This window comes from Orycteropus afer, unplaced genomic scaffold (genome assembly GCF_000298275.1).
Source record: "Orycteropus afer afer isolate SDZICR_OR568_19922 unplaced genomic scaffold, OryAfe1.0 scaffold00014, whole genome shotgun sequence".
Classification (NCBI taxonomy): domain Eukaryota; kingdom Metazoa; phylum Chordata; class Mammalia; order Tubulidentata; family Orycteropodidae; genus Orycteropus; species Orycteropus afer.
The window spans coordinates 20,493,685-20,506,106 of record NW_006921601.1 but is presented as its reverse complement, the minus strand read 5'-3'; the positions used below and the strand labels follow the sequence as shown (position 1 = coordinate 20,506,106).

The 12,422-nt window shown below is 40.1% G+C and overlaps 1 protein-coding gene across 1 annotated transcript in view; it reads right to left on the bottom strand.

The window, feature by feature from the left end:
• The window catches only part of NELL1 (neural EGFL like 1), a 1,238,690-nt gene that overhangs the window by 919,375 nt on the left and 306,893 nt on the right, over positions 1–12,422 (bottom strand). The window contains exon 11 of the mRNA XM_007955935.2: positions 8,874–8,973. Within this exon, the coding sequence (XP_007954126.1) occupies positions 8,874–8,973 (100 nt within the window). The remainder of the gene's footprint in view (positions 1–8,873; positions 8,974–12,422) is intronic.

Here is a 12,422-nt window from a genome sequence, read left to right as displayed (position 1 = left end):
CATCTCACCCTCCAATCTTTATTTTAATTCCTCCCTTTCCTGATTTAGGATCTTTGCAAGTCTGTTGTACTGACTCAGAACACTATGAGGCAATTCCTACACAGTCTTCAAATCCCAACATAAATATATATTCAAATAAGCTTTCCTTGCCCCCATCAGGCTAAATTAGGCCTCCTCTTATTCTCTCACATACCATCTTAATCTTCTTCATTGAAATTATCACAATTAGTTTATTCCTCTGTTCACATGTTGAATATCTATTTCTCCTCACTAGAAGCTTACTTCCACAAGGGAAAGGATCATGCAAGTTTGTTCACTCTGTGCCTAAAACAATATACAGCACCTAATAGGAACTCAACATACATTTGTTGACTTAACAACTAAATCCTCACAGTTCTTAAAAGAGTTAAAAGGGTATTTTAGAGATGAATAAACTTCACTGTGGTTCCAAATAGTAGATACTGGACAAAACAGAAACGTAAATCCAAGTATGATTCTAAAACCCACTCTCTCTCCATCACATCACACAACTGCCCGGTCATGACTTTCATCATCAAAGAGTACTCAGAGAACACTCTCTCTGTTCTGTGGAGACTAGTACTCCATCAGCCATTCACATTTTCTAGTCCATGAAATGTACTGAACCTTGCCAAAGAGACAATCTTGTTTCCTTCACCAGGAAACACTCTGTCATCACTCACTCCTTGGGGGGAATTCAAAAGCTGAAAGAAAAATAACTTGTCATACAACAGAAAACCACCTATGGATGAGATCTCATGATAAGAAAGATCCCCTTGGAGCTCACACTTGAATGGGAAACAAGATGCTGAGAAAAAGGCACATCAGTTGCTGAAATGAGGCTCCAGATTTTACTCTGGTCATCTCCTTAATTTTTGTTCTTAAAACTGATACCATGCATTCAATTAGCAAGTATTTATCAAGCACCTATTATGTGTTTAACCACTCACTATACAAGGCAATGGGAATATAACAGAGAATACCATAAACAGCATAAACGTGAATGCCACCCTCATTCAGCATTCACGCTAGTAGGAATGAATGACTTTAAGTACAGGGTTACAAGAAGAAACTGTATGAGGATATATAACTGTATGAGGAATAAGAAACTGTATGAGGATAAGAAACTGTATGAGGATAAGAAACTGTATGAGGAATATAACACAAACAGTTCTAACACAAAATACTAAAGAGGAGGCTTGGTGGTTGGTAGGAGAAAGGGTAGGACATCCAGATACATGGAACACCATGTGTCATGAACATGGTGAGAAAATTAATGAAAAAGTATAAATGTTGGAGTGATGCTCTTTCTCCTCTGGTCAGGAACAGTCTGAAATGTGGACTCCCCCTAGTGGCCCTGAATCTAGAGTTTTGTTTGCCAGCAAAATTGATTTGCTTTCTTTAAATCCACTGGACTAGGCTGGCGGTTCAAATCCACCAGCCACTCCTCGAAAGGAAGGTTGGGCAATCTACTTTGTAGCAATACTGCCCCAGAAACCCAAGGAGGGGTCACTATGAGTCGGGAATGACTCGACGGCAAATAACAACAACGTGGATATTAATTAAACCCTGCCTTTTATAACATGGTCTCCCCTACACTGGCCCTCTTCAGAGCCCACTCTGTGTCCTTTATAATTAACACTGGCAAAAGTCTCCACATATTTCTACTTCATTTCTGATTTCTGCAGCCAATGATGAACAAACATCTTTATGATTTAGCAACTGTGACTTCTTCCAGAACAAGGAGTAAATAAGCCACTATTCCTAGACAGGCCTTAGCTTCTCTAAGGTGCTGAAAGTTTGACTCCACATAGAAACCATTGTTTCCCTCCCAGTCCTCTGCCCCTAATGTATCCCACAGTAGATCAGGCAGGTACCTGGACAATCTGAAAATGCATTCCAGATTCCACCACACTAACTCAAGTCTCAGAAAGCCATTATCTCTCACATCTACTGCTAAGCATCTAACCTTGGAAGCAATATATAAGGAAGAAAGGAATACTGAAGTGAGATCGTCACTCAGAGGAACTAGAGGACTGGAGCCACCCAGTGAAGGAGCTCTGTACAAATGCCACCCAATGAAGATCTGTACAAGTGCCAAGTTGACAAGAGGTAGAATTGTGGCAGTTAAGGTTGTGTGTCAACTTGGCTAGGTCTGGTTAAGTGGCTGGGCAGCTGGATAGTATTCCCTGTGATGAGACTGGTAATCAACTCCATGGTGGAATCCACTGTGAGCAGCTGAGTAACTGCCTTAGGGACGTGGTCTGCTTCCTGTATATAAGAAGCCTTGGGAATGGTCTCCAGCTTTTTGGCACCCTTGAACCTTGCATGTAGGCGAGTCTTCATTCAGTAGCTTGCCATGCTCTGCCAGTCTTGGGGCTTTCAATGGGCTTGGATAAATGGCCTGTTGTGTGGTTTGGTAATGTGGGGACCGTGCTTTTTACTGGTCAACCTTGGATTTGTCAGCCTCAGCAGCCAGCAGCTGCCTGACTGAAGAAAGCCTCCAGCTGCAGTGGGCTGGGAGCCAGAGGCAGAGCTGAAGCCAAGGTTGAGGGGCTTTCACCCAGCCCCTACAGCATGGCACTTTGAACTCGGACTTAAAGCCTCCAAAATCGTAAGAGAAGGAACTCATGTTTATTAAAGCCATCCCATGTATGGTGTATCTCCTGTCAGAGTGGCACTAGGTAACGAAAACAGTGGCCCTATAGGTATGAAATCAGCTCCACTCACAGCCTAGGGAGGATGGATATGGCCCACAGGTCTTTATGAGAACTGAATGTCCTTACCTATCTACACCAACATACATACTGTAAGAGAAGCCTGGGCCCTTGTGCAGTGAGAACATTCCTTTGGCACTTCACTGACATAGACAATGGGTAGAGCCAGCAGCAAGAGCCTCTGAGAGCCTGTGCTCCAGACTCTCACAGGTTCTATGTCAAGAAACTATTGATTACTTCAGCAAGAGTCAACATAAGGGTCTTCCTGTCCGAGGTAGCCTATCTTAAGTTTCAAGTCTTCATTCTAGGACATATTCCCTTCTGAAGGCTTCCTGGCCCCTGGTCCCTGTGGCACCTTGAGGACTACAGACGTTGCTCCCTGTGCTCTCCCTTCAGCGTCCTTGACCCAGCCTTGACAGATGAACTTATAGCTTTAACCCACATCTGCAGGGGTTTCTTTTTTTCTCTGTATTTGACCAGATCCATCTATCAATAAGCAGAGGACCTGGCCCATCTGCAAACTGCCAGGACTTTTAACTAGGCACTAGTTTACATTCCCATAAAATGTTTCTTTTTCAGGCCTTTTGTCACCTCAAAGACACTGAAATATTCTCTCTTAAACCATTTCAATTAAAAATCCACCTAAAATGATGAGTAAAACTACGAAGAAAATCATGTAATGCCAAGATTCTTTGGGAGGATTAATTGAAGGGCATAAAATCTTTAGGAGTACAGATAATCTCAACTAATTTCAGTGCAGGCCAGATGACAAGGCAAGTGAGCGTGAATTAAAATTACAGATAAACACATTCGGAACAGATGTTGGAAAGAACTTTTTTCCCCAACACCGAGAGTCAGAAACATACAGCAAAACCCTTCAAAGTCACTGGCGACACTGAAGACAGAATTAGAGCCAATTACGAGGGAAATGAAATCCCAAGGAGTGTGTCAAGAACTTGAGGATGAGCCAAATGCTAGGTGTGGTGTCTGCTGCAGCAGTTCTGAGAATGCTCCAACAGGGGTATTCCTTTTTTTTTTTTTCCCTCCTTTAACAGAGAGCACTAGCAATATACGAACAATCTTTTTCTGCTGAGGCTACATTCATGTTTTTATTACTTCCTTCCAGGCAGAGGTATGGATGTCACTCCAGTGTCCACACCTCCTTCTCTACGTCATGGCCTCACACTTCAAGTGGACAGACTCCTGCTACAACCATTACCTCAAGGGTAAACAAATTTCATGCTGCCAGCACAAACTATCCTGAAGCATCTGAAAGAAGCTGATCAATAGTGATTGGAGCTTTTTTGGGTCGGACCTTGGGCCCCAGCAACTGCAAAGTGTTTTCTCCCTGCCAATGTCCATCACCTCAATTCCTTTCGTACATGTCTTCCCTAACTGCTCCACACTTCTCTCCTGAGGAGCATCCCAGCTGCACTAATAACCCTGTGAATTTAACCACCTTTTCAACTGGTTATCTTCCTTTTTTTTCTCTCAAGGGCAGGGAACTGGTTCCAGCATTTGGCATGACCCAGGATTTAATGAGGCAAAGGTGTCAGAGCCCCTAGTCTGTTTGGATACAAGTTCTGTTATATAGTGAATACCATATGTCAGTCAAAGCCTGCTACTCTTAAAACTAAAGTCTTAAGTTTAATTCCTACCAAGAAAAAACTGCAGTTACAGCTAGCTAGCCAGACATACAGTCTGTGCCTCTCACCTTGATTAGTCAATCATGAGTAGGGAGCAATGAAACCTGTGTAACTATATAAGAAAACAGGCAAGACTTGGTTTGGGGCAAAAAAAAAAAGCTTCATAATCAATTATGAGTTCTACTAAGAAAAAAATTAAAATTCAGCAAAATGAGTTTTAACATTATGCTCATACACAAACTATATAGAGACATCAACTGGTACTGAAGATAAATCTACTCTTAATCATTAACATGAGAATAGCAAAAGCATTCTAAGTGATACTTGGTAAGTGCCTGGGTAGCACAGATGACTACTAATCAAAAGGTTGGTGGCTCAACCTCACCCAGCAGCACCACAAAGGAAGGCCCGGTGACTTGCCTCCACAGAGATTACAAGATAGAAAATCTGTGGAGCTCAGTTCTACGCTATAACACACTTGGTCACCAACAGTCAGCTTCAACTTGAGGGCAACGTTTCAGGGTTTTTCCCCTATGACCCTTAAGTTTAAAGAATCAATTCATAAAATATGATCATTAAACATTATTTTTAAAAAGTTGGAGAGCTTTATGGATGATATGCAATCAGCCAACTGGGGTCAAAAACCAAAAAGCACTCTGGCAGCTTTCTCAAATTCCCCATTTAAGTGTCCTCAGGTAGGGTGACTCATCAGAGTCCTATGAAAATAAATCTAGGAAAACTTCAAATTCCCCAAGCAGGCATGAGAAAGGTTTGACTTTGACTTCTGAGGAACACTATTCTTCTGTGCTGATTTCACTCAGACTAATGACCTGACACTCACAGTAAGACAAAGAAAGATGATAAGTATGCTAATTGAAGGGCCTGTGGTGCAGGTATTGAAAGAGGCCAAAGCCACTCCAGTTTCCGGTAATCAATAACATCAGCGTGGCAGGAGTCAACTACTCCACTGCGCTCATCCTCGAGATCTGCATTTCAGCTCATCGCCGTCCAACCTCTCCGGCTGCTTGCTGCTGCCAGTCAGCAGACAATCTCAATCCACAAAGCAAATGCTGCAGCCTTTCCACATGCAGAATAAAAATTACTTTACATAGAAATTGAGTGCTTCTCACATTTTCATTATTTTCTGCTTTGTAGAAAGGAAAGGAGGGGGTAAAAAGGACTTAATAACTTACCACTGAGCTTACCAACTCTTGCAAGAACAGTAACTGTCCAACCCCATCCTGGTCTTGCAAGACTCTACTCAGAAAACATGAATATAGAAAAAAAGGTAAAAACCAAATGGAAGTCAAAGGGGAAAAACAGTTCCCACAATATTGGAGGATATTATTATGTTACTTCTAGAGCTTCTTTTGGGAAATATATTGGAATTAGGGCTCTAATCTACTCCCATAGAGTCAATTCCAACTCATATCAACCACACAGGATAGGGTAGAGCTGCCCTATAGTATTCTAAGGCTGTAATATGTGTGGAAGCACACTGTCTCATCTTCTCCCACAGAGCAACTTGAGGGAGAAGTTTAGAACTGCTGAACTCCTGGTTAGCAGCCAAATGCTTTAACCACTACACCACCAGAGCCCCTTGGAATTAGAGCTAGGGAGTAAAATTCACATAAAGCAAAATTCAAGACAATAGACCTTTGAGCTCACTGGATTGATTTTTTTGTTAATTGTCATATAAAATGCAGGTTTTCCCCACTGCCCAAAGCATGTGCACAAGTGGCTAGATGTTCTGGACTCCTCCATTATCAGCGCCAGGTGGAGACTCCTGAAGGAGTCAACAGAGAAGGAGGTAATGATGAGAGGCCAGAGAGGCCATACCCAAAAGTAATGCTTCCTGTGCGTCTAGTATGTGACTTCTGAGATCGAAGTAGAATAGGGGAGACCCAAGAGAATTCATGTATCAAATGACTTCATACACACCAACTCTCCGTGAGAAGTCTCTCTCCACTCCATACCTTTTCTGAAGACATACTCCAATTCTAGGCAAAATATGGAGTTGTTAAACAACCCAAATGTCTATCAGCAGATGAATGCATAAACAAAACGTGGTACATATTTGGGAGTATTACTCAGCTATAAAGAGAAAAGATGTCCTCATATATGCTATAATATAGACAGACCTTGAAAACATCATACTGAGTGAAATAAGTCAGTTACAAGAGAACCAATATTATGGTTCCACATATATGAAATATCTAGAGTAGGCAAGTGTATACCCATTTAAGTTTATTAGTGGTTGGAAGGGAAAGACGAAAGTAGACTCATTGCTTAGGGGACACTGAGCTTCTGTTACGGATGATGGGAAAATCTGGGAATGAATAATGGTGACAATTGCACAACATGATGAGCACAATTAATGTCACTGACTTATACAAGGAAAGAATGTTGAAATGGTAAATGCTTTGATACATATATATTTACCACAATTTTTGAAAAGCACTCTCTCTCTCTCCCTCACACACACACACACACAAACTACAATTATCCACCAATAAATCCCAGCTGAGAAGGTAGCAAGTATAAAAAGAAAGAAGAAAGCCCTCAATTTCACAGATCAGCCCCAGCTAAGGCCCAATCCCTATGAAGTGTCTCTCACTTTTCCCTGCAAAGCTGAGCTAGGTTTGGTAAAAGCCCCACTCAGATTGCTAGCAATGGGAGAGCTACCTGGTCTATTGTAAACTGGGTCAGGACAATGAAATTCATCTTGAATTTCTGTAGACCAATCAATGATTATGCTCTAATAAAATCATAAATCAGAAAAGATTTACATAAACTGGGTCTCACTTGCCACCTCAACAAGTAGCTAGTGATGGATTTTGCATTAAATTTTAAGACCTACCTAACAACCCTATCGGTTACCAATAAATGCCTTCCTTTGAAAATTCCACTCAATCTTTAGACCTTTCTAAAGCATTCCAGCTGCAAATATGCATGTAGTCACAAAAGGAGATAAATCAGGGTGATACTCTGATAGTGTAGTTAGCAGATGACAGAGCATACGAGACATTCTTGGCTATCAAGATAGGAAGCTTTCCTAAGAATTTGATCAAAAATAGTTCTCTCCTGACTGACCACACAAAGAAATCTCAGCCTAAGCTGAAAATAAGCCAAGATGAAACATATAACATTTTTGTGTATCAGAGTAGTCACTGAGTGATACAAACAGTTGATACTCTCACTGTGAATCAAAGGTTGGTTGAATCCACACAGACGTACTTCAGAAGAAACACGTGGTGACTTACTTCCAAAAGCTCAGCCACTAAAAACCCTGTGGAGCCAGGTTCTATTTTGATACATATAGGGTCACCATGAGTCAGAACAGACTCTATGGTATTGCTTGGTCAGATGGTTGGTTGGTCTGTGTGTTAGTATATGAGAAGGTGCTAGAGCAGAGATCAGGAAATTATAGTCTGCCACCTGTTTCTGTATGTAAAGTTTTCCTGAAACACAGCCATACACATTCATTTGCCTATTGTCTATGTTGCTTTCACACTACAACTGTAGACATGAGTAGTTGCAACAGAGACATACTGGCTTACAAGCCTAAAACATCTATTTGTGGCCATAAAAAGGTTTTGCAACCTCTGTGCTAGACAAAAGATGGAAAAAGGTAAAATACAATGTTTCCTGAGCTAAGCTGCTAAAGCTGCTGGGTTCACATTAACTCTAGAAATTTCAAAGGTAAGGCAAAAAAATAAGATCTAACTCACTGGGTATTTGAAAATGTGAAGAAGTATTCATGATGGACAGAGTTATAAAATGTCATAAAAATAGTTGTGAGTTTAACTGGATTTGCTTTTTTAAAATTAGAATAAATTCTAGGTTCTATTAATCCATCCAACTCTGACATGGGAGAAGTTTCAGAGAGGAAGTGATATTTGAGCTGGAGCATGAAGAAACAAAAATAAATTTAGGGAAGAATGAAATACCTGAAATAGGAAACAAAACAACTTTTCCCTAGTAATTAATTAATAAGTAAGTGCTACTTTTAAGAAGTTTTTGTTTTTTTCTTGCAAGAAGTTAAAAAGTTGCACATAAATCTAATTAATAGGTAAGTATTCACCATAAGTCATTTTCTATCAGATATGAGAACTGGCCCACAGAAAGAGCTGAAAAGAATGCTTCCCAATCTCACTCAAGAGAAAAATGTACTCATAATGACAATGGTTATTATAATAGCCATTATTATAGGAATAATTATTATTAAGGAATGACCATTTATTGAATATTTATCACATGCTAGGTACAATGTTGGGTGCTTTCATATTATCCTATTTAATCCTCACAGCAGTCTTAGGAAGTAGATACTACCACAGACACTATGACTGAGAAGGTTAAGTACAGTACACAACGCTCTAAGGAGCAGAGGAGAATTTGAGAACCATGTCCTCATTACACTACTCATTAAACCTTTACCCATCCCAAGGTTACCCCCACAACCTAAACCACCCCCTACCTCCAAGCCACTTACCTCTACAGACCCGGCAGCACTGGTTCTCGGGAAGAATGTGATCCTTTTCTGAGCAGTTCAAAGAAGGGCACATTTCTGTAATTTTCACTAAAACTCCACCCTGGAAGCCAAATATTAGGGAAAGAAAAATGTGTTGATATTTTTAGTGAATGATACTAATTTAAAATGATCACTGTTAATAGCCTGCAGTGATAAAAACCTACAATGATTAACAGTACTCCCAAGAATTGCACTAATGTTGACAAAAATCACAAAATTGATGCAGTTCTAGCAAAACAATACATCAAAAGATTTTACATTTCAACAAGCAATTTTTGAGCATCTTCTGTGTAACAGGATGTTAGCAGAGGTATGATGTTAAATGTTTAACGATTAACTCTTGGGTACCAAAAAAACAAAACCAAACTCATTGCTGCCAAGTTGATTCTGAGTGATAGTGACCCTGGAGGACAGAGACGAACTGCTGCAGAGGGTTTCTAAAGCTGTAAATCTTTACAGAAGCAGATTGCCACATCTTTCTCCCACAGAGCTCTGGTAGGATTGAACCGCTGATCTTTTGGTTAATAGCCATGGGCTTTTACCACTGTACCACCAAGACTCCTTCTCTTGAGCACAAGAAGTCTTAATTTTAACTGTTAGCCAATTTTTGTAGTGTAAATACTCTAATTTCAAGCAACCAACATGATTTCACTGAATGAAGACTTGGGAGGTATCATCTCTCATAAGTCTCTATCAACCAGCCTCAGCACACCACTAGATAAAAGGAATTCTAAAACCAAAAGACAAATCCTTGTCCTTGATGAGCTCACAGTTTGAATGGAAAGAGACCGAAAAAAAAAAAAATGAGAGAGAGAGAGAGAAAGAAAAAAAAAAACCTTAAACTAGAAAGCATAATGTCAATACCAGCGGTTATCATATCAATTCCAACTCAAGATGACCCCATACATGTCAGAGTAGAACTGTGCTCCATAAGGTTTTCAATGGCAGATTTTGGGGCAGTAGAACACCAAGCCTTCTTTCAATGATCCTTTGGGTGGACCTGAACCTCTAACCTTTCAAGCATGATAACCATTTGCACCACTCAGGGACTAAAGTATACTAAGTGTGATTTACTCAAATAGAAGTATTATAAGGTATCATGAAAGGATAATTAATTCCACCAAGTGGGAATAAATTATGGGAAAGAGGACACACTTGACGGAACTTGAAAAACAGAATAAGGAAGAAGGGATTTCCTGGCAGAGGAAGCAGATGAGAGCCAAGGTATGCAGTTATGAATGAGCTGCAAGAGGGTCAGTTTAGATGAGTACGTGATTTTCCCTAGATATAAATGAAATAAATTATAATAAATTTTTAAATATTCAGCAGCTGAATCTTTATGACTTCACTTCACCTAAGGGCCTATTTGTTGACATTACTAGTATCTGTAGTTAGTTTTACTCTGAATTTCAGAAATTAGTTCATTAAGCACTAGAAAAAAAAGGCTTGAGAGTCACTTATTTTATCTAAAATACTTATTATTTTTTTACTTTAAGTCAACCAAGAAGAAAGCTCAAGAGGGGTGAGTCTCATTTAAAGACAAAAGGCAATTCTCAACATAGATAGATTACAATGGAACTGATAGCCAAGAAGATTGGGAATAATACTGAGTTTTCCATCTCCAAGAGACTTCATCACTGCAGGAGCCCCACAGTTCTCTGGTTTGGCTGGAACTTCCATTATATCAGGTATATTCATCACAAATAGGAGGATAAACCACTTTAAGTGTCTAATACAAATTAACTTCCAACTAGTTTCCTCTTCTTCGGCTCAATCCAACCTCTAGCAGTCTTGTCTTGTCTTCTTCATCATTGCTCTTCATTTCCCAAGTTTTCCCAAGGTATCTAAGGAGTTCTGGGGTACAGTAAGTAAAGCATTTGGCTGCTAACCAGAAGGTCAGTGGTTCAAGCCCACCAGCTACTCTGGAAGAGGAAGATGAGACAATCTACTTCCAGTCTTAGAAACCCTATGGGGGTCTCTATGAGTCAGATTCAACCCAATGGCACTGGGTTTGTTTTTGGTACTTTTCTCCCAGATGTCTTACAAGTGGCCCTAGGATCTGAGATTTGGTCCCGCTACTGGTGGTGTAGTGCCTGAGGCATCTGACTGCTAACCAGAAGATTAGCAGTTCAAACTCATCAGCCACTGGGTGGAAGGAAAACTGAGCAATCTACTTCCATAAAGATTTACCACCTCAGAAACCCAAAAGGGGTCACTATGAGTCAGAATTGACTCAATGGCAGAGAGTTTGTTTTTTCACTCATAGTTGGCCCTCTCATTCCATTCCATTCTCACTCCCTCAACCCAGGCCATGCTGGGTGACACCTAGCACCTAGCCTCAAAAGTTAGCACCAGTCCTTCACCCAAATTGGTAAGGAAGAACTAAAACTATCCTTATTTGCAGATGCTATGATCCTATACATAGAAAACCCAAGAGACTCAGCAAGAAAATTATTGGAACTAATTGAAAGATCTAGCATTGTTGCAGGATATAAGATCAACATACAGAAATCTGTTGGGATTCCTCTACACCAGCAAAGAGGTCTCTGAAAAGGAAATCAGTACCATTTACAAGAGCTACAAAAAAAGATAAAATATTTGGGAATAAATCATGCCAGGGACACAAAAGACCTATACAAAGAAAACTACAAAACATGACTACAAGAAATTATGAGAGATCTACATAAATGGAAGGGTATACCAAGGATAGGAAAATTTAACATTGTGAAAATACCCTTACTACTCAAAGCAATCTATACATTAAATGCAATCCCCATCTAGATTCTATCAATATTCTTTAAAGACATGAAAAAAACAATCACTAATTTTATATGGAAAGGAAAGAGACCTCAGATAAGCAAAGGACTATTGAAGAAGAACCAAGTAAAAGGTCGCACACTCCCAGATCTCAAAACTTACTATACAGCCACAGTAGTCAAAACAGCCTGGTATTGGTACAATGACAGACACATACACTAGTGGAACAGAATGGAGAACCCAGAAATAGATCCATCCACCTATGGTCAGCTGATCTTTGACTAAGGGCCGAGATCCATTCAATGGGGAATAGGTAGTGCCATTAACAAACGGTGCTGGCAAAACTAGATAATCTACTTGCATAAAAATGAAACAAGATACATACCTCACACCATACACAAAAACTAACTTCAGATGGATCAGAGACTTAAATGTGAAACCTAAAACAATAAAGTTCATCAAAGAAAAAATAGGGGCAAACATGCAAGCCCTAATTTATGGCACAATATACTATTAAACGTAACCCAAAATGTACAAACAGCAGAAGATGATTAAACTCACGGCTGTGGAGTCACATTTGACTCATAGTGACCCCTCCTTGGGTTTCCAAGGTGGTATCACTACAGAAGTAGATTGTCCAAACTTCCTTCCAAGGAGTCCCTGGTGGGTTTGAACCACCACCAGCCTTCTGTTTAGCAGTCAAATGTCTTAGGCATGATGCCACCAGAGCTCCCAGAATATGATTGGGACCTA